Genomic DNA, 26167 nt, shown 5'->3' with positions numbered 1-26167 from the left:
TCATGATTTAAAAAAAGAAAAAGACCCTCAACAAAACAGGTTTAGAGAGAATATACAACTAACTCATTCCTAATGGGGAAAAACTGAGAGCTTTTCCTCTCTGGTCAGGAACAACATAGGGATGTAATTAGCATCTGTCAGTCAAGCAGGATTTTTTTTTTTTTTTAGAAAGAGAGAGAGAACAAACATATGGAGGCAGGGGAGAGAGAGAGGGGATCAGAGAATCCAAAGTGGGATCTGCGCTGAGAGCACACAGCTCGATGTGAGGCTCGAACTCATGAACCTTGATTGAGATCATGACCTGAACCAAAGTCAGCCTTAACCAACTGTCAGCCAGTCTCCCCCAGGCAGGATCTTTTAAAACATCTCAGGACCACTTCAGGCTTCAGCTGCTATCTAACCAGCCAACTTTCAAACTCCTCTTGAAAAATTTTTCTTCCATATAAACATATTTCTAGTCTTGTACCTCTGTATGCCAAGTCTTATTTTTATTTGAAAATAAAAGAATTTCAAGTGCCCAAATGAAAGCAATCTCTTCGAAAGTAGGATCCAAGCTTAGCATGTTGTCTTGTATTTTGACAAACCAACAAGAATTTGCTGACAACTTATATTCTGTCTTAAACTGTAGGTATGCAATAAATATTTATGTAAATGAATATTCAATCCAGTAAGTTCCAAAAGCACTCACTATCAGAGCCGGTAAGCATCCTTTTAAGCCAGAAGCACCACAACTGAAATTCAATCTAAGTAGCCTGAATAATATTCAGCACCAAGTAGATTAGTTTGTTCTTTTTTTTGTCCTTGTTTTCTAAGACAAAGGCTTTAAATGTGATTCCCAAAAGTGGATAGCTCTGTAGAAGAATAAATCTTAGAACACCTCCGTCAGGAAGTCCAGAAGTTTATTCCCCATTTGCAGTATTATTCAATTTCACTGAAGTTTCGAGTGTCACATAGAGCCTTCAGGTGTCACGTAAACTTGGTTAGCCAACCTATTTGAAAGGTGAGGAACTTAGGATGCTGATTAAGGAAGCATCTTTACAAAGGGAAGTGGGTGATGCTGGTGTACCATACAGAACCCTGAGCAGGAACAACTGCTTCCTTAAAAACAATCCATTGAGCGCTTGGGTGACTCAGTCAGTTAAGGGTCTGACTTCAGCTCAGGTCATGATCACACAGTTTGTGACTTTGAGCCCCGTTTTGGGCTCTGTGCTGACAGCTCAGAGCCTGGAGCTTGCTTTGGATTCTATGACTCCTTCTCTCTCTGCCCCTCCCCCTCTCATGCTTGCTCACTCTCTCTCTCTCAAAAATAAATAAACATAAAAAAATATACACAACAATCCATTAACTGCCTCTGGTAGCCCAGAAAATGCTGAGAGCATGTGTATTTCCTCTGTTAGAAAATAGGGCATTTCTCTCAGCTGAGCCACTTAAAACCACTTAAGGGAGGAAATTCAAGCCACCTTAAACAGATGTCACTTTTTCACCTCAAATATTCCAGTTACCACTTTTTAAAGATAATAAGAATAAGCAGAACAATGTCGAGAGACTCCATGGAGATTTAAAATGACTTCCAAAGCAGATATTTTTCCAAACAGGTGTTTTTTTCTTAATGGAAGTATAATTGACACACAATGTTGCGTTAGTTTCTGGTGAAAAACATAGTGATTCAACAACTGTATCTGCGATGCTGTGCTCCTCACATCTGTCTGTAGCTGCCATCTGTCACCATACACTACTAAAATGCCATTGAATACATTCCCTGTGCTAGACCTTTCATTCGTGCGATTTATTCATCGCATAACTGGAATCCTGAACTTCCCACTCCCCATACCCATTTTGCCCATCCCTCAACTCCCTCCTCTCTGACAACCACCAATTCTTTGTGTTTATGCGTCTTTTTCTGGTGTGTGTGTGTGTATGTTGGGGGTTCCACATGTGAGTAAAACTGTATGGTATTTGTCTTTTTTTTTTAAGCTTCACTTAGCATAATACCCCCCAGGCCCACCCATGTTGCTGCAAATGGCAAGATCTCATTTTTTTATGATTAATATTCCATAGTGTGTGTGTGTGTGTGTGTGTAATATTTATCCGTGCATCCCTCGATAGACACTCCAGTTGTTTCCATATCTCAGCTGTTATAAATAAGGCTGTGATGAATATGGGACATAGATCTTTTTCAGGTTGGTTTTTTGTTTTCTTTGGGTAAATAACCAGTAGTGGAATTATTGAATCATATGGTATTTCTATTTTTAATTTTTGGAGGACCCTCCATACTGTTCTTCACAGTGGCTGCACCAATTTACATTCCAGCCAACAGTACATGGGGGGTTCCTTTTCTCTACATCCCTGACAACACTTGTTATTTCTTCTTTCTGATAACAGCCATCCTAACAGGTGTGAGTGATATTTTATTGTGATTTTGATTTGTATTTTCCTGATGGTTAGCGATATTGAGCATCTTCTCATGTGTCTGTTCGCCACCTGTATGTCCTCTTTGGAATAATTTCTGTTCAGGCGTTCTGTCCATTTTTTATTCAGATTGGTTTTTTTGATATTAAGTTGTAGAAGTTCTTTATGTATTTTGGTATTAATTGCTTTTTGGATGTATCGTCTGCAAATAACTTCCTTTCAGTAGATTGACTTTTAGTTTTGTTGACGGTTTCCTTGCTGTGCATAAACCGCTTATTTTGATGTACTCCCAATAGTTTATTTTTGCTTTTGTTTCCTTCATCTGAGGAGACATATCTAGAAAAATGTTGCTATGACCAGTGTCAGAAAAGTGACTGCCTGTGTTCTCTCTAGGATTTTTAGAGTTTCATATTTAGGTCTTTAGTCCCTTTATAATTTAGTTTTGTGTATAGTGTAGGAAAGTGGTCCAATTTTATTCTTTTGCAAGAAGGTCTCCATTTTTACAGCATCATTTATTTGAAGAGACTGTCTTTTCTCCACGGTATATTTTTGCCCCTTTCATCATAAATTGATTGATTGTCTAAGTGTGGGTTTATTTCTGGACTCTCTATTCTGTTCATTTTATCTGTGTGTCTATTTTTATGCTAGTGCCATATTGTTTTGATTACTACAGCTTTATGATATATCTTGAAATCTGGGATTGTGATACTTCGAGCTTTGTTCTTCTTTCTCAAGATTGCTTTGGCTACTTGGGGTCTTTTGTGGTTCTATACAAATTAGAGGATTGTTCATTCTAGTTATGTGGGAAAATACTATAGTATTTTGATAAGGATTGCATTGAATCTGTAGATTGCTTTGGATAGAGTAGACATCCTCACAGTAAGAAATCTTCCGATCCATGAGCATGGGATATTTTTCCATTTGTTTGTGTCATCTTCACTTTCTTTCATCAGTACTTTATAGTTTTCAAAGTATACATCTTTCATCTCCTTGACTAAGTTTATTCCTAAGCATTTATTCTTTTGGGGAAAATTATAAGTGGAATTGTTTTCAATTCAGATATTTTTCAAAGCAGGTATTTTTAAAAACAGAACCATCAAATGTTAGAACTAAATGCAGGAGGTTTAATTTAGGATATTTTATCTTTGGTTACCTTTTGGGACAGCCAAGAGAAAAATGATTGTGAAAGCTAGCAAAAATAAGTCCTATCATATCCATGATTAATGCTGAAAATTGCTTTCTTATGAGATGAATAGCTGGAGGAACAAAAGATCAGATCCAAATATAATCCTGTAGACCAAAACTCAATGACATACTTAGGAGTCTTAATCCACTGTCTAAGATTTCCAAGCAATTCTGAGGATTACTTTGGCAAATTTGGATAAAATTTGGGGTTCAATGACAAAATACCACACAGACAAGAAAAAACATCATAAAACTTTAAACAGTGTCTAAGCAGGCAAGAGAAAAAAATCAATAAAATGTCTTTACAAATAGAATATTGTCTTGAATCAATTTCAAATATCATGAAGAGCTATAGGAGGAGAACATCAACAGTACTACCAAGAATTCTATCAGATGGTAGATTATGTTAAACATTGACTTTGTTAGACTGAAATCATTTTCCAAGTCTGTACATACAGTTACGTTATAATTTTTTGAATGGTGAATACTTGTCTGAGAAACGTATCATAGCTTGCGGAGGTGATTTATTTTAAATTAGAGACTGGATATTGAAATAATCAGAATTATTTCCTCTCAAAGATTGGATATTGAAACAATCAGTGTCTCAGTTCTACATGCTACAGGGAGATAATGTTTACTATGAAAGTGAAAATGGAGACCTAAGAGAATTTGTGCAATTTCCGTAATGTTGCAAAAGAGAATTCAATCCTAAATCTTTAGTTTCTGAATGATTTCATTTCTTATTATTCATATTGTCCGCTTAAAAAAATACATTTTAAAAATGAGCACTTAAAAATAATGTAAAAAGTACTAATTATAGAATACATACTAATAATATAATAATACCATTATTTCTGTAGTGTTTTATAATTTCAAGGTGATGGATGGGTGGATGGAGGGGCAGAATCTAAATCTATTCTAGCAAATCTATGAGACAAGATGGAGAACTAAGACTTAGATTGAGTAACTAGACCCAACATATAATACAAATAAAAGTATAGCAGACATAAAGGACTCAGCCCGGGTCTTCTGATTTTAATTCCTGTGCTCCTCCCACTGTTCCACTCTGGATTGTGTGTTGTAATAAGAAATACTGATCATTTATCTGTGAATTTGGGGTTTCAGGGTTTTTTAAATCTACCTGAGGAGGTTTGCATAAGAACAAATAAAAGAAAATGTGGGGAAGTGCTTTGAAAACTTAGAATTGCTCTATGTGTATAAGTACAAAGCAATAGGCATCCTAAATAAGAAGTTATTTTTATACTTCATCTGCAGAGATCAGATCAAAATAGCTGTGAAAAGTGCATCACAAACTACAATCCCACAAGTTTTCTACTTTCCTTTTCTCAAGCTTGAAAAATGTTTCAAACATGAAATAATACATTTTAAAAATAAAATTGTAGGATTGACAATCCAAATTCCGTTAATAATGGGGGTTGGCTTGATAAGGGCACTGGAAAATAGTCCTGTTTTCAGTGGAAATGTTCATCAAAAGATGACCAGCAGTTTTTGCAAAATCAGCTGTGGACCAGAACACTATAAAAGAGGCTTTACTTTTATCACAAAAGGTTTAGATTTTCAATTAAGACACCAGAACCGATTTTTGAGGAACACTGTGCATCTGCTCTAATTGCCCATGTCCCAGAAGTCAGACCTTTGTTACAATTCTATTTACTTTGTATCTGATGTCTTTGGATATTAAATGAATCCTAGGACAGCATCACTTTCAGTAAGAAGAGACTGTAAGATGCAAAATGAACCCTTACCAAAAAAGATTTCTGAAAGGAAAAACTGACTCAATAGTATTATTGTCCAAACCAAAATGTATTGGTTTTTGTCTGTTGGTTTGTTTTAATGTTTATTTTCGAGAGAAAGAGAGAGAAAGAGAGAGAGAGAGAGGGAAAGAACGAACGAACAGGGGAGGGGCAGAGAGAGATGGAGACACAGAATTTTAAGCTGACTCCAGGCTCTGCACTGCCACCACAGAGCTTGACATGGGGCTCAACCCAAAAACTGCGAGGTTGTGACCCGAGCCAAAGTCGGATGCTTAACTAAGCCATGCAGTTGCCCCTCAAATGTATTGGTTTTATTTTTATTTTGGGATTTGGGCAGTTGGTTCATATACGGGTATTTCGTTCGATGTTTTTGTCTTTAAAGATCCTACAGAACACTGGTTTTTAAATCACCAATAAACTATGAAATTAGCCATCTTTAGGACCTCAATAGACACATCCCAAATTGGTTTTGCAGGAGAGATTGTCTGATTCTTTAGTCTAAAACATGATGAAGGGCCTATCTTCCATCCATCTTTGAACGCCTGTAAATGACATGCTCACTCATGTGAATGCCCCTGTTCTTTACATGCGTGTTGTTGCAAATGAAGGGCCAGGCTGGCTGCCAATTTAGGCTCTTCCTCCTGAGTGGTTACATTTTGAAGGGGTCGCTACAGGCGTAGGAAGAGCCTGTCTGTCCACTGGTCCAACCAGAGGCAAGAAAGCTCCCCCAGGGGGACTGTTCACTCACATACACTGTGGGTCACTTCATCATAAGTGTCCCTGGCTCTTCCTACCCAAACTCACAAGAACCTGCATAAATCCCAGAGATCTAATCCACTATCTCTGTGTGGTTGGTTATTTCTCTTCCAAGTTCTCTTCCAAGAAGGGAGAAGTACATGGGAAATTTCGAAAGCTGGTGAATATTTCTTGGGAAATAAGATAGGGAAACTAGATGTCATGCTGAGATATTTTTTAGCAGATATGAGACAATTCACCCAGATCGTTTAGGACAAACGAGGCTCACTTTCATTAGAATATTATTTCCTAGGTCTGTGATGTCTATTATCACCGTATGTGTATGTATCATTGCACTTACAGTTCTTTTTTTTACTTTTAAATGTTTATTATTTTTGAGAGAAAGAGCGTGCAGGGGAGGGGCAGGGTGGGGGGAGGACAGAAGATCCGAAGCAGCCTCATGCTGACACTAGCCAGCCTGATGTGGGGGTCGAACTCACGAACCGTGAGATCATAACCTGAGCCGATGCTGAACACTCAACCAACTGAGCCACCCAGGTGCCCCACACCCACGATTCTTATTGCTAGTCAATTTCATCATAACATTATAATGTCAAATTTCACAGTGAGTTTAATAACCATGCAAACAAAAGGATACTAGAAGCAAAAAAAGATGCAGATTTTGTCCAACCCCTTCATTTTGTTGATTTGAAAACAGTCCAGGGAGATGGTAATTTATTTGCAATCATAGGTCCATTCAGTAAAGAAGACCTGGAGTCCAAGTTCTAAAGATCCACTCTCTTTACAGGCTCCTCCCACACTTTCCTGTAGGATGTGCTATATTTGTCCCCAACACAGGAGCATTTGACTATAAGCACGTGCATAAAATTGTTTCCTCCCCATATATGATGCTAAATCCACCTCTGTTATCATGTCTTGTCCCTGAGCTTCCTCCTGACATTTCTGAGTTAATAAGGGATGCTTCTGTCTGCCCCTTCCATACGACTTGTCCCCATTCTCACAGGATTTCAAGAGGGTCAGAACTTAGAACAAGGCAGATTGCTCTTAGGAGCGCATGAATGTCAGACAACGCAGCAGTTCTCAGTTTCATTTCAGCCATATTATTGGTTTGAATGATTTTGCAGGCTAGCACAGAAGCCAAAATATAGACGAACTATTCTTTTAAGGCATTTATAAGTGAACTTCGAGAATATAATACATTTGTAAGTTCAGGACTATCTTCTTTTCTGATGCACAACAGACACAATTAGGAAATGGATGCACATATGACCTCTACTAAGGGATCAAATCTAATGGTGATTAAAAGATATTGAAGATCAGGGAGTAAAAAACAATAGGGGATAAGAAAAGAGAAGGCAAAGGAAGAGAAGGAAAAGAGAGCAAAGAGAAGATGAAAGCCAGGGCTACAGTGAACAGAATGCCCAAGGGCTCAATCAAGGTAACTGTGAACACGTTCAGTGGGACCTAGCCCAGAACACTGGTGAACTGATGGTGAGGGTGGCCAAGGGGAAGGCAGTTAGCCTCAGCTTTCACTGTCTGAGCAATGGATACTAACAGAGAGCCAAGTTCAATACCAACAATCTTTTTGTGGATGGCAAAGGAGAAAACATTCACATTGGTGATTTCCTTTACTTAGGTTTGGCATAAGTTCTAGTTCAAGCTGTGAATAATAATAATACTACCATGTATCAGCACCCTTATTTCGTTTCTTAAAAGTGATGGTCATGTGTATATCCGTAAGGAAAAATATATTAAACTGTGTATTTGTTTTGTGAACTTGACTGCCTTATGCCTCGACTTCAAATAGTGCTTTTTAAAAAAAATTTTTTTAATGTTCATGGGGAGGGGCGGGGAGGGACAGAGAGAGAGATGGACACAAAATCTGAAGCAGGCTCCAGGCTCTAAGCTGTCAGCATAGAGCCCAATGTGGGGCTCAAACTTATGGGCCGCGAGATCATGAGCTGAGCCAAAGTAAGACACTTTAGTGACTGAGCCACCCAGGTGCCCCTCAAAATAGTACATGTAGGCATGCTTGCCTAAGACTGTAAGCATCTTAAAACAGCCCTGGGCCATCCCAGGCTTGCAACTTCTCTGAGTAGAAACGCAGGATGGATAGAGACAACAATATAGGCCTGAAAGAAACCAGTGCATCCACTCTTGCACCTAACAGGAGTTACACCCAAGCACAGAACACAGTGCTCATGATCTAGTCTTACAGTCATTCTGGGAAACTTCTTAATTTGTCTCTTCTTACAATAGTGACAGTTTACCCCCAGCGTGTGCCAGATTTTAAAATACTAATAAACTCCTTTAGATAGGTATCTTTCTAAAATAGTATGGTGCTGTCGTCTTAAACAGAATACACTGTATGTGACGGCCCCTTACCTTGAATGCTCAGGGTCATTATTAATGAATACACTGTGGGACTGTGCTGTTTCAGGAGGAACTAATGGTGAGCAGAGTTACTTGCTTCTTCACAACATTCCCTCCAAAGACTGTGCTTTTCAGGTTTTCAGACCTGCTGTTAATGAGTCTGTTTCAACCCATGCTATTGGCCACGTGTGTTTTTCCTGTAAAGGTGTCAGTCATCCTCTTAATTTATAGTTTATAATCTGGACACTAGCTTCAGTGCTGCACACTAAGAACAATCGGGGGCTCCTGGGCAGCTCCTCTGGTCAAGTGTCCGACTCTTAATTTCAGCTCAGATCATGATCTCTTGGTTCGTGAGTTTCAGCCCCGCATCAGGCTCTGTGCTCTTACGTGGGGTCTGCTTGAGGTTTTTTTCTCTCCCTCACTCTCTGCCCCTCCCCACTCTCTCTCTCGCTCCCTCCATTTCTCTCTCCCTTCCTCCCTCTCTCTCTCTCCCTCCTTCTCTCTCTCAAAATAAATACACTTAGCTGATTTGTTTTTAGAATTTTTCTATCTGGGGGGAGTCTGTTATTTCTGCTTATTTTCATTTATTGGCTCTATTCTAGATAGGTTAGATTGCCAGATAATTGAATTTTCAATAGGCAAGATATTGCAGTTTTATTTTTTTAGTAAAAGTTTTAGCTATGCATAATGTACATAAAGGAAAGCATATGAATTATAAGTTTAGAGTTCATGGTTTTTAACAAATTTTAACAAAAAAATAAGAGTTGTTTTTAATACACCCTTGTTAGGTATGCCTAGGAAAAAAGAACACATAACCTTACTTACTTCATCCTTTTCAAAGTATGCATCATTTTCCATTTTCCATTCGATAGGCAATGTATCCTTTCCCATTGCATTAGCTCAGTAGGTAATTTCAACAGCTGTGTGAGGCTAAGAGATTAGAGGGTTTGTGTATTTGACAAATGTGGAAAATGAGGCTTGGATAACTTAACTGATTTCTCACATCACAAAGTAGAGAGCAACGATATTAATTCTAGTGTTCTAGCACAGTTATCTTCCCATTACTTTGCTATGAAATTGACTCAGAGGGTGCAAATATGGTGGTACTGATTTTAGTCGCACAATTTGGATGGGAGCGAACAAACGTGCTGCCCGCACCTAAGAGCCTGGCGGGCGTTTGAGCCTGTGTCTGCTCTGATTGACCAGTGCCCCTGAGGTACAGCTGTGAAACATGTGAAGTGTCCTCTCTGGGAAGGTAAATGCCAACCTGCCCTCTTAGGTGAGGCAGGGGCATACATTAACCCCGCCATGATACCAGATTTCCAAAGGAAAGTTCAAAGCTTCAGATGCCTCAGCTTTCTTATTTCCTTACCTCATTTCTTCTCTTCTCTTCTTTGAATCTTGTATCATTAATACCAACACAATCATTTAACTGAAATGGAAGGATTGAACAATCATAAGAACATTTGATAACTATCCTGTTACTAACTCACTGGAATCAGCTATCTCTCCCCCTGTTTCAAATTACTATCCATTCTAGAAAGCCTCAAATGGTTAGCATGGCAGCAGTGGTACAACTGAAGGAAAAAAAAATCTCAATTATAAAAATAGGAAATTTCAAAAGCTTCACAAATTAAAGCTCATGACGGGTCTCCCAGTTAGCCACAGAAATGTAGTGTGTTCTGGGCTGCCTTTCTGAAAATTTGCTGAGCACATGAACAGAATACAAAATACAAAATAGCGTGGAAGGTGCCCCTTTTTACGACTCTTTTCACAAAACAGAAGAAGTTGCATTGTTTCAGGCATGTGAATGGTTTTTAAAATGAAAGTTCTTGCAAGATCCAAACTTCCCCAGTGATGCAATAGCTGCTGTCAGCAAAGTAGACTGAGCTGTGGGGCAGGCTCTGTGAGTCCCATACCTGCTCCACCACGTAGAGTTCGCACGACCAAGCCGTGTCCTCAGTTCCTCGTCTGTGCAGAGGCTAACAGCAGCACCCTGCCACAGGGCTTCCCCCAGGATTCCGTTAACGGCGCTTTCGGAACTGTGGCCCGCGGAAAACTGCTTTTATTGCTAGGAGGGAAGGAGCCTCTTCTGTGTTTGTTTTTACAAGGAAACAGGAATGCACTGAGTGGCTCAAAGCAAAAGTCTAATTATCAAACCCTAATCCAAGAAATTAAGACCATCAGTGACACAGTGAGGAAGCTGGCAAGCAGATTAACCTATCATAAGCAGAGCCAGCACCCCCAGATCCCAGAAATAGGGGGAACCGTGGAGACTGGCAGGAATTAGCCATGATGAGAAAGCAGGCTCTCCCTACTGCTTCCCTCCTGGGGATGACAGATAATTCTTTTTGGTTTTTAGATTTTATTTTTTTAATAAGTATTTTTTTAATATTTATACATTAACATTTTTTTAATGTTTTATTTATTTCTGAGAGAGTGTGAGCAGGGGAGAGTCAGAGAGAGAGGGAGACACAGAATCTGGAGCAGGCTCCAGGCTCTGAGCTGGCTGTCAGCACAGAGCCCAATGCGGGGCTCGATCCCACAAACTGTGAGAACATGACCTGAGCCGAGGTGGGACGCTCAACCGTCTGAGCCACCCAGGTGCCCTTAATACGTTTTTTTTTTAAATTTTTAATGTTTATTTTTGAGACAGAGAGAGAGAGAGAGAGACCAAGGGGCAGAGAGAGAGGGAGACACAGAATCTGAAGCAGGCTCCAGGCTGAACTGTCAGCACAGAGCCTGACATGGGGCTTGAACCCATGAACCATGAGATTGTGACCTAAGCCAAGGTTGGATGCTTAACCAACTGAGCCACCCAGGCGTCCCAAGATTTTATTTTTAAGTAATCTTTACACCCAGCGTGGGGCTTGAACCCATAACCCAATGATCAAGAGTGACACGCTCCACTGACTGAGCCCACCAGGCTCCCAGACACAGATAATTTGCTTACCATGTGTTTTCTCATACCCTCTTTGCTTTTTTTTCACCCAATTTATTTAAGCTAACAAAAGCAAAACCAGCTCATCCATTTCTCTCCTCCTCCCACTCCCACCCCCAGCCTCTGGCAACCACCAGTCTAGATCTATGAGCCTGTTTTTTTAAATTTATTTTTATTTTTTAAGATGTATTTATTTTTGTTGAGAGAAAGAGGGTGTGCATACATGCAGGGTAGGGGAGGAGAGAGTCCCAAGTAGGCTCCGAGCTGTCAGGGCAGAGCCAGTGCAGGACCCGAACTCAAGAACTGTGAGACCAAGAGCTGAGCTGAAACCAAGAATTCCATGCTTAATGGACCGAGCCACCCAGGGGCCCTTATTTTCTTATTTTTTTAGATTCCACATCTAAGAGAGATTATATAGTACTGGTCCTTCTCTGACTTATTTCACTTCGCAAAATGCACTCAAGGTCTATCCATGTTACCACAAATGGCAAGATTTCATTCATATGTGTGTGTGTAACTTTACATATGTGTATGTGTGTATGGATAGACACTTTGGTTGTTTCCATATCTCGGCTATTGGAAATAATGTCCCAGTGAACATAGGGATGCAGATATCTTTTTGAGTTAGTGTTGTTTTGTTTTTGTTTGAATAAATACCCAGAAGTGGAATTGCTGGATCATAAGGTATTTCTACTTTTAATTTTTTTTAAGGTTTATTTATTTATTTTGAGAGTGCGAGAAAGTGTGAGTGGGGGTAGGGCACAGAGCGAGCAGAGGGTGAGAATCCCAAGCAGGCTCTGCACTACCAGGCAGATGCGGGGCTCAAACCCATGAACAGTGAGATCATGACCTTACAGCCGAAGTCGGACGCTTAACCAACTGAGCCACCCAGGAGCCCCTATTTTTAACTTTTTGAGGAACCTCTAAACTATTCCACAGTGGCTGCACCAGTCTGCATTCCAACAATTTATAACAGTGCACAGGTATCCCTTTTCTCCACATTCTCACCAACGCTTGTTATTTCTTCTTTTTGGTAGTAGCAATCTGATGGTAGAGTGATACCGCGTTACGGTCTAGATTTGCATTTCCCTGATGAGTAACGTTGAGCATCCTTTCACATATCTGTTGACCATCTGGATGTCGTCTTAGAAAAAAACTGCAGATCTTCTGCCTGTTTTTAAATCAGATTACTCGTTGCTGCTGAGGTATATGAATTCTGCATATATTATATATAGTATTTTAAATATTAGCCCCTTATCCAATATGATTTGCAAATAGTTTCTCCCATTCAGCAGGTTGCCTTTGCATTTTGTTGATGGTTTCCTTTCCTGTGTGGAATCTTTTTAGTTTGATACAATCCCGCCTCTTTATTTTTGCTTTTGTTCCTTTTTCCTTTGGTGTCAGATTCAAAATATCATCACCAAGACCAATGTCAAAGAGCTTAGTGCCTGTGTTTTCTTCAAAGAGTCTCTTCTTGAAGGCAGAATTTGTCTAGATTAAGCCAATCATATGTGAAATGAGGTTATTCAACGGACTAACTCGAATTCACTTTGTGTTAGCAGGTGATAATCAAGTTAATTCTTTTTTTTAATGTTTTTTTTTTTTTTTTTTTTTGAGAGTGAATGTGTGCAAGGGAGGGGAGAGAGTAAGGGGAACAGAGCCTCTGAAGCAGGTTCTGTGCTGATAGCAAAGAGCCCTGTGTGGATCTCAAGCTCACAAACCATGAGATCATGACCTGAGCCCAGATCAAGAGTCGATGCTTAACTGGCTGAGCTTAAACTCTTCTCTGTCGCAAGCATTATAGAGAAAGAGGGGGCCCTCCTGGAAAGGAGCTAAAGAAAATTACAGTGTTCATCTACTACCTTATTAGAACAAAAATACTGCTTTTGACAAACATGTAAGTGCAAGTCCTTCCCCTCCCCACCCCCACCTCCAGAAAGTCAGCCTCCAAATAAAGGTGCACCTCATCATCCTTTAAAGATCTGAACATCCACTGTCCTATGGAAGATGGCCCCTGATCTTCCACTGAAGATAAACCAACTTCAGTCCATTGCTTGGAGGATAAAGCAAGTTTAACTCAAACGCAAAATCAGCGTTAGTAGTGTATTATATGTAAATATACTCTTCACTGTAACAATTTCGTTTAAGATGTCAACAAGTTTACATTTTATTTTTTTATTTTTTATTTTTTTTTATTTCTAGGAGAGAGAGAGAGAGACAGTGTGAGCAGGGGAGGGTCAGAGAGAGAGGGAGTCACAGACCGAAACAGGCTCCAGGCTCCGAGCCGGCAGTCAGCACAGAGCCCGACGCGGGGCTCGAACCCACGAACCGCGAGATCATGACCCAAGCGAAAGTCGGACGCTTAACCGACTAAGCCACCCAGGCGCCCTAAGTTTACATTTTAACGTGGAGGAATAATGATCTTGTTTAGGAGCCTCATGAGTCTTTTTAAACTTCATGCTGAAACCTGGAAACCTCTCCTGACAACAAAACTAAAATAATGGCCCTACCTTTTCACCAGCTTACATGTTTTCTCCTGTTTTAACAAAGTTGGGAAAGACAGACTCTATGTAAAACCATGCAATTGGTGAATTCCTTGATCTGATTGGCAAGGGCTTCTTGAGGAACTTTCTGTAATCCTTCAATCCAGTAAACCTCAGAAACCAAAAACTGTACTGTGGGGGTTTTCCCCTAAAATAAAGAGGATCTGACCCAGGCAGTTTTCTACCCCTTAGGGACTTAAGACTCCCTGTTTCACAGGGAGGGGAGGAGAAAGAAAAAAAACTTGTACGAGCAGGTTAAAAAGTTAAGTGACGGATTTCTGCGTCTGTTGGGAAAAAGATACTCCAAGTCGCAGTTTGTCAGAAAAAAATGAAGTTTTTTAGAAAAAGCTAATGGACAGCTGGTGTGTGTGTGTGTGTGTGTGTGTGTGTGTGTGTGTGTGTGTGTGTGTGTGTGGCGGGGGGCTGTGTTCCGGAAAGTGGCCAGAGAGGAGGGGAGGCGGCCATCGGGTGAAGGTCGAGGCCGCGCGCGCCCCCGGAGCCCCTACCTGCGTTCCTCAGCTTCTTGTTCCGATACACGGACAGGATCACCAGGAGGTTGCCCAGGACGTCCACCGCGATGGTGAAGACGAGGATGGCGGCGAGCGTGCAGGCCAGCCAGGGGGGCCGCGGCCGCGCGCCCTCCCCGCCGCCCGGCGCCCGCTGGGAGGCGTTGAGCAGCGTGCTGCCGTTGCCCTTCGGGGTCCCGCCCGGGGCGCCCCACGGCCCCGCCATCGCGCCCGCCCTCGCCGCGCCGCGGCTCACGCCTCCTCCCGGCCCTGCTCGCCTCCACGCCCCATCCCTCCCGAGTGCGCCCCCGCGGCCGCCCTGCCCGCTCCGCCACTTCCCCGCGGCGCCGGGACTCCGCACCTGCAGCCCCAGCCGGGGGACACCTGGCAGCCGCCGCGAGTCTCCTCGCTCCCCAGGGGCTCAGCCCGGGCCCACAGCGCCGCCGTGCGGGGTGCCTGCGCCGGGCCACCCGCGCTCCCGCCGGGCAGTGCGCCCCGGGAAGCCGGAGGTGGAAAAGGTCCAGGAACTTTGTGAATCAAGTATGCCACCATTCATGGAACAGAAATCATTTTCCCCAGCTCCCCCCCCCCCCAGTCATTTCCCCCTCCCCCACCCCACGTCCTGCAAAGGCCAGCCAGAATTCTCATCATCTTCCCCCCAGGACTACTCTCATTTTGATCTTTCTTGAACACTGTCCTTAACGGTTCAGTATGTCAACTCTACTTCAGTGAAAAATAAAAAGAACGTTTCCAATTTAAAAATCCCAAGTTCCTGTCCTCAGTCCGAGCATGCCTCTGGCTGCCGCCCCAGGTAATCAGAAGGAGAATGACGACACTTGAAATGTCCCCTTGAAATGGCGGGGGAAATCCACTGGAAGGGCTGATTCAGGGCACCTATAAACTTTGGGTTTCGGTTTCAAATGTCAACAGGTTGAATAGCTGCAGAGTAGCCACAGCCTTGCTTCGCCAGTTATTCTCCAGCTGACATTTTCCGGGAAGCCCCCGCACGTGGGCGCTCTCTCCCTGTAGACATCCAAGATTAGGTTGGGCACATACTCATACTATAGTTTTTAAAAATAATTTCACTTGGGTGCCTGGGTGGCTCAGTCGGTTAAGCATGGACTCTTGACATCGCCTTAGGCCTTGATCTCATGGTTTGTGAGTTCAAGCCCCACATCTGGTTCTGTGCTGATGGCTCCAAGCCTGCTTGGGATTCTCTGTCCCCTCTTTGCTCTCCACCACTTGTGCATGCATCACTCTCTGTCCGTCTCTCTCTCTCAAAAATAAAGAAAACTAAAAACAACACACACACACACACACACACAACTTCGCCTGGCCATTGAAGGTGTCCAGGAAATCTGCAACCTCAATATGTAACTACCAGCCTGGTGGCCTTGGAAGTTATTCCAAAAGAATTTGGAGCGGAGTAAGACAACAGCCACCTAGAACTATTCAGTAAAGCAGTCAAAGACTGGTGCTTATCAAGGAAATAATCCATACCTATCCCAGTGTAAAACTGCTTCCACTTTCCCTTTTAGATCTTTCCTATATCCGTGCCTTAACAGTAAAGTGCTAGGTTGAAATCAGTTACCTTGCATTCATGAATGTACTTGTTCAGGAAATCATTTATAGACTGGGCTCTCTCTGCTCAAGACCTAGCCCTTAGCCTCCAAATGGCAGGGTGTGTGCTATGAGGCATATGTGAGCTACAGAAGTGAAATGCAGAGTCCACAAAGGAGAGCACTGAGGAAGGAGTTTAGAAATTAATAGGTATGTTACATGGGCCGAGTAATAGGGGTTTTTAATCAATTAATTTAATTTTTTAAGTAGACTCCATGCCACATGTGGGGCTTGAACTCACCACCCTGAAATCAAGAGTCAGATGCTCTACCAACTGAGCCACCCAGGCACCCTCATACATTTTATTTTTTAGAATGGTTTTAGACATACAGCAAAATTGAAAGTACAGAGATTTCTCACATTCCCCCATCCTCACAGCTGCGCACTGTCCTACACAGGCTACATCCCACACCACAGTGGTGCATTTATTACAATCTGTGACCCCACACTGACTCATCATTGTTGTCCAAAGTCATAGTTTACATTAGGGTTCGTTGTGGTGGTGTACATTTTGTGGGTTTGGACAATTGTATAATGGCATGTATCTACCATTATCCTATGTCCACTGCCTACGAATCCTCTGTGCTCGCCTGTTGCTGGCTCCCTGCTCTCATCCCTCAGAGCCACTGATCTTTTTAGCATCTCTGTAGTTTTTGTCTTTTCCAGAATGTCCTATGGCTGGTATTGTACAGTATGTAGCTTTGTCAGGTTGGCTTCATTCACTTAGTAATCTGCTTTTGGATTTTCTCAATGCCTTTTCATTGCTTAATAGCTCATTCTTTTTAGTGCAGAATACTATTATTGTTCAGATGTAACACAGTTTACTTATCCCTTCACCTAATGAAGGGCATCTTCATTGCTTCCGTGTATTGGCAATTATGAATAAAGCTGCGGTAAACATCCACGTGCAGATTTTTGTATGGATATACGTTTTTAGCTCCTTTGGGCATATGCCATGGAACACCATTACTGGAACATATGTTAAGAGTAGGTTTCTTTTTTTTTTTTTTTTTTTTTTTTTAATTTCTAGGAGAGAGAGAGAGACAGCGTGAGCAGGGGAGGGTCAGAGAGAGAGGGAGATACAGACTCCGAAATAGGCTCCAGGCTCTGAGCTGGCAGTCAGCACAGAGCCCGACGCAGGGCTCGAACCCACGAACCGCGAGATCATGACCCAAGCGAAAGTCGGACGCTTAACCGACTAAGCCACCCAGGCGCCCCAGGTTTCGTTTTGTAAGAATCCACCAAACTGTCTTCCAAAGTGGCTGGACCATTTTGTGTTTCCCCCAGCAACAAGCGAGAGTTCCTATTGCTCCACATCATCAGCACTTGGTGTTATCACTGTTCCAGATTTGGACCATTCTAATAGGTCTGTAGTATTGTCTCATTGTTGTTTTAATTGCAGTTCCCTAGAAACATGAGACGTTGAAAATTTTTTCATATGCTTACTCATCTGAATGTTGTCTTTGGTGAGGTGTCTGTCTGTTGAGGTCTTTTGCCTGTTTTTTAAATTGCATTATTTGTTTCCTTGCTGTTTTTTTTCCCTTTAAATCTTTTTTTTTAAGTTTATTTATTTATTTTTGAGAGAGAGATAGAGGGGGAGGAACAGAGATAGAGGGAAAGAGAGAAATCCCAAGCAGGCTTCACACTGCCAGCATGGAACCCTAAGTGGGGCTTGATCCCATGAACCAGGAGATCATGACCCGAGCCGAAATCGAGTTGGACGTTCAACTGACCCTGACCGAGCCACCCAGGTGCCTCTCACTGTTTAGTTTTAAGTATTATATTTGTATTTTAGATAATAGCCCTCAGGGAGCCTGGGTGGCTCAGTCGGTTGAGCGTCTGACTTGGGATCAGGTCATGATCTCACGGTTCGTGGGTTTGAGCCCCGTGTCGGGCTCTGTGCTGACAGCTAGTTCAGAGCCTGGAGACTGCTTGGAATTCTGTATCTCCCTCTCTCTCTCTGACCCTCCCCTACTCTCTCTCTCTCAGAAAAAAAGAAAAACCTTAAAAAAAAAAAAAAAAGATAATAGCCCTCTACCTGATACATCTTTTGCAAATATTTTTTTCCCATCTGTGGCTTATCTCTTCATGTAGTTGTTCACCAAGCAGAAGCTTTTAATTGTAATGAAGCCTAGCTCATCAATTATTTCTTTAATGGATTATGTCTTTGGTGTTGTACCCGAAAAGTCTAATCCACATCCAAGATCATTTGATCTGTAGTGATGCGGGGAATAAAGGCAAGAAGGGAATGGCAGGTAAAATTAAATTTCCTTGTAACCTGCAGACCATTGACAAATCCTCGAAGCAAATCCAGAGCAGAACATTTCTCCAGGAACCCCCTATGGTCCTGATGTTAATGCCTTACTAGAGGAAAAACCACCTTAGCCTGACAAAAGCAAGGCCTCAGGTATCTTAGGAGTCCTCTTTAGCATATCCAGGGCCCTCTGGAAGCCTCCCTTTTGTCCTTACCTCCCCCAATTCCACAGTCTGTAAGCAGGCACTGTTCACAATCCCAGTGCAGCTCCTCCTGCCCATGGGTCCTGTCCCTGTGCTTTGATAAAATCACCTTTTGGCACCAAAGACATCTTCAAGAATTCTTTCTTGGCCGTCAGCTCCGAACCACCCCACCTTCACCCCAAAACTTCATCAGTTATACTGCGTTTGCTCTTTTTCGGGATCATTTGACTTCACTTGTGGGTCTATTTGTGGGATCTGTATTCTGTCCCATTGATCTATGTGTCTGCTCTTACTCAAGTCCCACACTCTCTTGATTACTGTAGCTCTACAGTGAGTCCCGCAGTCAGGTAGTGTCATTCCTCGGACTTTGTTCTTCTCCGTTCATACTCAGTTGGCTCCTCTATCTTTTTGTGTCTCCATGTAAATGTTAGAATCCTTGCGTCCACGGACACAAAAAAGCTTGCTGGGATTTTGATTCACACTGTTTTTAATCTAGAGATAAAGGTGAGAAACTGACATCTTGACACTATGAAGTTTTCTAATGTATGAAGACAGGCTGTGTCTCCCATTTTTTAAGTTCTCCTTGGAGAGCTTTCATCAGAATATTACAGTTTTTCTAATATAGATCTTATACATATTTTGTTAGATTTATACCTAAATATTTCATTTTAAGAGGTGATAATGGAAATAGTAATATTATGTTTTGTTTTGCTTTTGCTTGTTGGTTTTTTGTTTGTTTTTGGGTTTTTTTTTTTTTTTTTTTTTGGTGCAGAAAGGTGGTTTTATTAAAGCATGGGGACGGGACGTATGGGCAGCAAGAGCTGCCCCAGGACCATCAAGAGAGACTCATTATATACTTTGGAGTTGGGGGAGGTAAAGGCAAGAGGAAGTTTATAAGGGATTTTCATATGCTAAAGAAGACTAGAGGCCTTGCTATCATCAAGTTAAGGTTTTTTTTCCCTCTAGCAAAGCAGTTAATGCTAAGACAGTAGGAAGTTTCTGGAGAAATGTTTTACTCTGCCTGCCTCAAGTATTTGTCAACGGGCTGCAAGTTATAAGGAAATTTAATTTTATCTGCCATTTTCTTTTGCCTTTGTTTCCCACATCATTCTCCCCTGAACGATTTTGACCCTTAAATCTTTAAGGTTGCTGAGGGTGGAAGGTCTTCTCCTCTGTGACTTCTTCTTGGTAAATAAGGGTGTAGAGATATCCCTATGGGTCAACATTGGTCAGCTGGGGACTTTATAGATAGAGGAGTTACCACAGGCAGAGGCAGCCAGTCCAAGGTAGACGACATATATGAACCTCCTTGAGTAGAAAGGAGGTTTCTGTCAGCTTGAAGTTAGGGAGGTGAAGGAGTCTTGGCAGCAGGCAAGGACACCAGAAAAGACAACCAAATAAGGTCAATATTATGAGAAAGAGAAGCCTAAATAAACGATCTTTCATAGTAAATCAGAATTTTCCTCCAGTCCTTTATTGTCATTTGAAGAGAAATTTGGGGTCTTCCACTGTGGTAGAGCCCCTCCTAAGGAATGTGGTGGAGTTCTTCTCAGAACAAAAGAAGGCAACTACAACGTGGCCCAGTCAACTCCTATACACATATGAACAGCTCTGACATGACACACCGGCACCGTAACTTGGACTGTGTTCGATCAGGCTGTATGTGTTACCATATATGGGAGACAAAGAAGTAGAAATTGCATAAAAGTCTATACCCTGCTCTGCTCAGGGCTCATCCTTTTTTGGGGGGGAGTCTTAGCCCGCTGAGCCCATGCCGGCACAAATAAAGTTGCTTCCTGGACAAAAAGCTTCAGTGTCCTGTCTCTCTGTGTGAGAATCTGGCTACACCACAGGTTCACAGGAATAAGAAGGCACATTAGTTAGCTCATTGGTTTCCTATGAGGAAGGTACAGGTTTAATTCTCGATAAAGGAATCCATGAGGAATGTCCTAATCTTACTGCAGTGGGAGTACATAATATGACCTGGTAAGGGCCATTCCATTTGGAATTAAGTCCCCTGCTATATTAGACTTCCAATCCTTTAAATCAACCAGGTTTCCTGGGTTTATGTGAGGTGGGTTGCTATTTCAAATTTTACTTGTTCATTACGGGTATGTAGGAAAGCAGCTGAGTTTGTACATTAACCTCATATTCTGCAACTTTGCTATAACTGCTTATTAGTTCCAGGCATTTGTGTTCTTTTGAGTTTTCTACATAGGTGATCATGTCATCTGTACAGTTTTATGTCTTCCTTTCCAATGCATATACCTTTTATTTCTTTTCTTGTCATAATTGAATTAACTATAACTTCCAGTATGATGTTGAAAAGCAGTAGGAGGAGGTCACCTCCTTGCATTGTTTCTGATCATAGTGGAAAAACTTCTGCTTTCTTATCGGTAAGTATAATGTTAGCTGTAGCTTTTTTGTAAATGTTCTTTATCAAGTAGAGAAAGTTCCCTTTATTCATAGTTGAGAGTTTTTATCATTAATGGGTATTGGATTTTGTCAAACTCTTTTCCTGCATTTACGGATAAGATCATGTGATTTTTCTTTTTTAGCTTATTGAAGTGTCAGATTGTGTTGATTTTATAATGTTGAACCAGGCTTGTGTACATGGGATTTATCCCACATATATGCTAGAAATTTCCACCTAAGCACTGCTTTCAGTCTATTCCACAAATTTTGTTAACCATTTTTATTTTCATTTAACATTAATTTCTAATTGCTCTTGATATTTCTTTTTTGACCTATGTCTTATTTAGAAAAGTACCATTTAGTCTCCAAATGTTTGGATAGTGTCCACAGCTATCTTTTTGTTGTTGATGTCTGGTCTGAGAGCAGATATTGTATGATGCCTATTCTTTTAAAAATTTTAAGGTGTCTTTTATGACCCAGAATGTGGCCTAACTTGGTAAAAATTCCCTATGAACTTGAGAGGAATATGTAATGTGCTCTTATTGGATGTCTATAGATGTCAGTTACATGTAGTTGATTGATCATGCTCTTGAGTTCAAACATGTCCTGATTTTCTGCATGCTGATCTGTGTCTTTCTGATAGGAAAAATGTTAAAGAACCATTTAGAATAGTAGACACATCTATTTCTCTAGTTTTATCAGTTTATGCCTCATGTATTTTGAGGTTCTGTTGTTAGGAGCCTATACGTTAAGGATTGTTGTTTCTTCTGGACAGTTGACCCCTCTGTCATAGGTAAGGCTCCTCCCTCTACCTCGAAACTCTGAGGTCAGCTCTGTGTAAAATTAATATAACTACTCCTATTTCCTTTCGGTTAATGTTAGTGTGATAGATCTTTCTTCATCCCTTTAATTTCGATTTATATCTGTCCTTATATTTAATGTGGGCATTTTTTTAGACAACATATAATTAATTGTGTATTGTTTTTTGACCCTTTCTGACAATCTCTTTTAAGTGGTATATTTAGACCGTGTATGTTCAAGGTGATTATTGATATAGTTAGATTAATATCTACCATGTTCGGTAGTTTTCAATTTTTTGCATTTCTCCTTTGTTCCTATCTTTATCATCTACTCTTTTGTTTTAGTTGAACATTTTATATGACTCCATTTTCTCCTTTCTTAGCATACTAATTCTTTTTAAACTTTTTTTAGTGGTTGTCCTAGAGTTTGTAATGTACATTTATAATGAGTCCAAGTCTACTTTCATATAACATAATACCACTTCACGGGTGGCACAAGTACTTTATAATAACAAAATATTTCTAATTTCTCCCTCTCATCTTTGGTATCATTGCTGTCTTTCATTGCTCTCAGACATAAGCATACATAACTATATATGTGTATATAGCATACATGATCAAATATATTATTGTTCTTCTAATTTTGAGCAAACTGTAATGTTAGATTAATTAAGACTAAGAAAAATAAGTTTTTATTTTTATTCATTCTTGGATACTTTTCCTTTCTTTATGTAGATCCAAGTTTCTAACCTATATTTTCCTTCTCTCTAAAGAATGTCTTTTAACATTCCTTGTAAGGCAGGTCTATTGGCAATAAATTCCCCTCAATCTGTGTTTGAGAAAATCTTGATTTTGCCTTCGTTTTTGAAGGATAATATTTCAGGGTACAGAATTCTAGGTTGGTGTTTGTTTTTTCTCCCAATACTTTCAGTATTTTCCTCCACTCTCATTTTGCTTACGTGGTTTCTGAGAAGTCAGATGTAATCGTTATATTTGCTTGTCTATATGCAAGGCAATTTTTCCCCTCTTTTTTTTTCTTTATCCTCTTAATTTTCTGCAGTTTGAATATAATATGCCTAGATGACAGGGGGTGTTGGTGGTTGTTGGTTGCTGAGGATGGGGAAGGAGTTTATGAGAGTTTTACTGCATTTATTCTGCTCACTGTTCTTCAAGCCTGGATCTGTAGTTTGGTGTTTGACATTAATTTGGGGGAAATTCTCAGTCGTTATTGCTTCAAATACTGTTTCTGTTTCTTTCTGTCTTCTCTTTCTGATATTCTTATTACATATATATTATAATTTTTGTAGGTATCTTACAGTTCTTAGACATTCTGGGGTTTTTTGGGGGGATTTTTTTTTTTTTCTATTTGCTTTTCCATTTTTAGAATTTTCTCTTGTCATATCCTCAAACTCAGAGATTCTTTAGCTACGACCAATCTAATGATCCCATCAAGGACATTCTTCATTTCTATTGTGGTGTTTTTTGATCTCTAGCATTTCTTTTCTTTTCTTTCTGAGAATTTCCATCTCTTGGCCAACCTTATCCATGTGTTCCTACATGTCGCCTACTTTTTCCATTAAAATCTCTTAGCATATTAATCATAGTTTTAAAAAAAATTCTGATCTGACAATCCCAACATTCCTACTATCTCTAACTCTGTTTCTGATACTACTACTCTTCACACTGGATTTGCCTTTTAAATATGCCTTATAATTTTTTATTCAAAGGTGGACATGATCTATTTTATCCAATAGAAAAAAGGAATTACGGTAAATAGGGCTTTAGGAATATAGTGGTAAGGGGTGGGGGAAGGGTAAGTATTCTGTAGTCCTTTGGTTGGGACTATTAGTGACCCTGCGCCCATGGATTGTGAACTTCACTAATGCTTTTCACTTCCCTAGACCTTCCGTGGGACAGAATGACTGGAAGGGATTGAAAATTTGTATTTCCTTTCCCCCACATAGAAGTCTAGAGCTGGCTGGAGTTGGGTTTTCTCTTCCCCCAGGTAGGTTAGGCTTTAATAAAACCCCAGCAGCTTAGGTTCTGGTTAAACAGATTCTTCCAAGGGCGGGTCTTGTTAAGAAGAACAGAATGCTTTGGCATATTTTGAAGTATCTCCCCCCTCCCCCCCCCCATCCTCCTAGAAGCAGTAGGGAAGCACAGTGATACTCACTGTGAAGACTTGGAAGGGCTCCTGGAGGTAAAGCTCCAATTATGGAGGGGTTTCCATAATTGAGTCCTTCTGTAGTTCTGAACCCTCAGACTTGTCCACACGGAGTCTCTTATAATTACACTGCAGTTCACACCTTCCTATCCCAGATTGTGGGCTTCTGCTCTGCTAAGCTGTGATTCTCTATATCCACCCGTCTCTCTCTCCAATTTTGGGGACAGTAGTTTGCCTTGTGTCCCCACTCTTTATGGATCCAGGAAGAGTCACTGATTTTTCATCTTTTTTTAAGGTGTTTATTTGATGTTAGATTGGAGTGGTGACTTCTAGGCTCATTATATGCCGGAAATAAATATTTACAAAAATGGCTTATTACGAACAAATGGGGTTAATTCCAGAAACCTAGGGCTTGTAGAGCATTAAAATATATTAATATAAGTTACCATATTGATAAATCAAAGGAGATAAGCTACCGATTATCTTAACACAAGCTAAAATGGTATTTAAAAATTCCCTGTCCATTCCCAATTTTTAAAAGTTTCTATAAACTTTAACAAGCAAAGAATGGACACCATAAAGGATATTTCAAAGTAATGTTTATCGTAGACTTAAAAGAGAAATAGTAGAGTTCTTTTCCTCTAAGTTTAGACGAAGAGGGAATGCTTGCTCATATCATGCCTATTTGGCATTGTGTTGGATATTTCTGACCATGAAATGAGATTAAAAAGAGGAGAATGTAAAAATCAACATTTGCAGATGATAGGAGTGTATGTACTTTCTTAAATTACAGGAAAAATGAAATAGTACACAAAATTAGAAGTTCTGATATATAATTGGAATCCATGTAAAATTAGGAACTGGATCAGTCAGCAGAATGCAGGGCTATGTGTAAAATCCTTTGAAAAAACTCACAACTTTGCTGAAAATCATGAAAGAAAACACAAAAGGAAAGACACACCATGTTCCTGGACTGAAACTTTGAAAATTAATTTCCCGTACGCTTTTTGCCAGCCCAACAAAAATACCAGTAGGGATTTCAAAAATCATGAAATTCCTTGAAAGAAAGTATAGCAAAAAAGGATTTGAATGAGTTGGAGAGAGTGGGAGTTGCCAATATTACAAATATTACAATGTACATTAAAAGTCACAGTAGAGTATGAGCGTCATCAATAATTGAAGATAATATAAGACATAGATTGATAAAGTTAACATTTCACATTACTGGGGGAGGGTTATATCATAAAAACAAAGATTCATTTAAAAAATATAAGTAAAAACTAGGGGCATGTGAGTGGCTCCATCAGTTCAGCGTCTGACTCCAGCACAGGTCATAATCTCACGGTTCATGAGTTCCAGCCCCGCATCGGGCTCTGTGCTCAAAGCCTGGAGCCTGTTTCAGATTCTGTGTCTCCCTCTCTCTCTGTCTCTCCTCCACTCATGCTCTGTCTGTCTCTCTCTCTCAAAAACAAACAAACATTAAAGTATAAAAAATAAAATGTAAGTAAAAAATAAAATGTAGGTGAATATTTATGTAAACTTGGTGTCAAGAAGAACTCTCTGACAAGAGAGAGAAGAGAAGACAGAAAATACTCATAACCATAGAAAGAACAGTAGTAGCTACCGTTGGCTGGACACAATCATGGTCCAGCTCTGGTATAAGTATCTTCCGTGTGTTACCTTCCATAATCTGCTAGGGGTCCTAAAAGTTGGGGCATTTCTAGGAGTATTTTACGGATAAGAAACCCATGGCTCTGAAAGGTCAGGGGGTGCACCAAAGGCACGCAGCTAAAAAGGTATAGAAGCAGGATTTGATACTCTCCTCCCTTTGATTCCAAAACATCAACAGTAGTGTTCTCAGTCATGATAGATTTGGCTGCATGAAGGTTATAATTTCTTATATTTTAAAAAATCCCATAAACTTATAAGTAATAGCTAGATAGACCATGGAAATGGTTTGCAACATATCAAAGTATTAATGACCTTGATTATATATAGAATTTCTTCAAATAAGAAAAATGGTAGAAATATATTTAAAGGACATAATGAGAGAATTAAAAACTAAAAATATATATGCAAACTGAGAAAACAAAAATAAAAAGTATGGGGAATTACCATTCCAGTTATCACTTTTGAAAACATTAAGAGAAATCAGTAGGAGTTAAGTATGATCAAAACAATATTGAAATGTGAGAAAAAGCATTCCTGTGCACTACATGTAAG

At 40.4% G+C, this 26167-nt stretch overlaps 1 protein-coding gene across 1 annotated transcript in view; it reads right to left on the bottom strand.

Moving 5' to 3' along the window:
• The window catches only part of MTNR1A (melatonin receptor 1A), a 31209-nt gene extending 16495 nt beyond the window's left edge, over positions 1–14714 (bottom strand). Inside the window, exon 1 of the mRNA XM_039241221.1 lies at positions 14489–14714. Coding sequence (XP_039097152.1) covers positions 14489–14714 — 226 coding nt within the window. The remainder of the gene's footprint in view (positions 1–14488) is intronic.
• Positions 14715–26167: the final 11453 nt, after the last annotated feature.

Source organism: Hyaena hyaena, unplaced genomic scaffold (genome assembly GCF_003009895.1).
Source record: "Hyaena hyaena isolate Hyena2069 unplaced genomic scaffold, ASM300989v1 scaffold_190, whole genome shotgun sequence".
NCBI classification, from domain to species: Eukaryota; Metazoa; Chordata; class Mammalia; order Carnivora; family Hyaenidae; genus Hyaena; species Hyaena hyaena.
The sequence above is the reverse complement of the archived record's forward strand: the minus strand, read 5'-3'. Positions and strand labels throughout refer to the sequence as shown.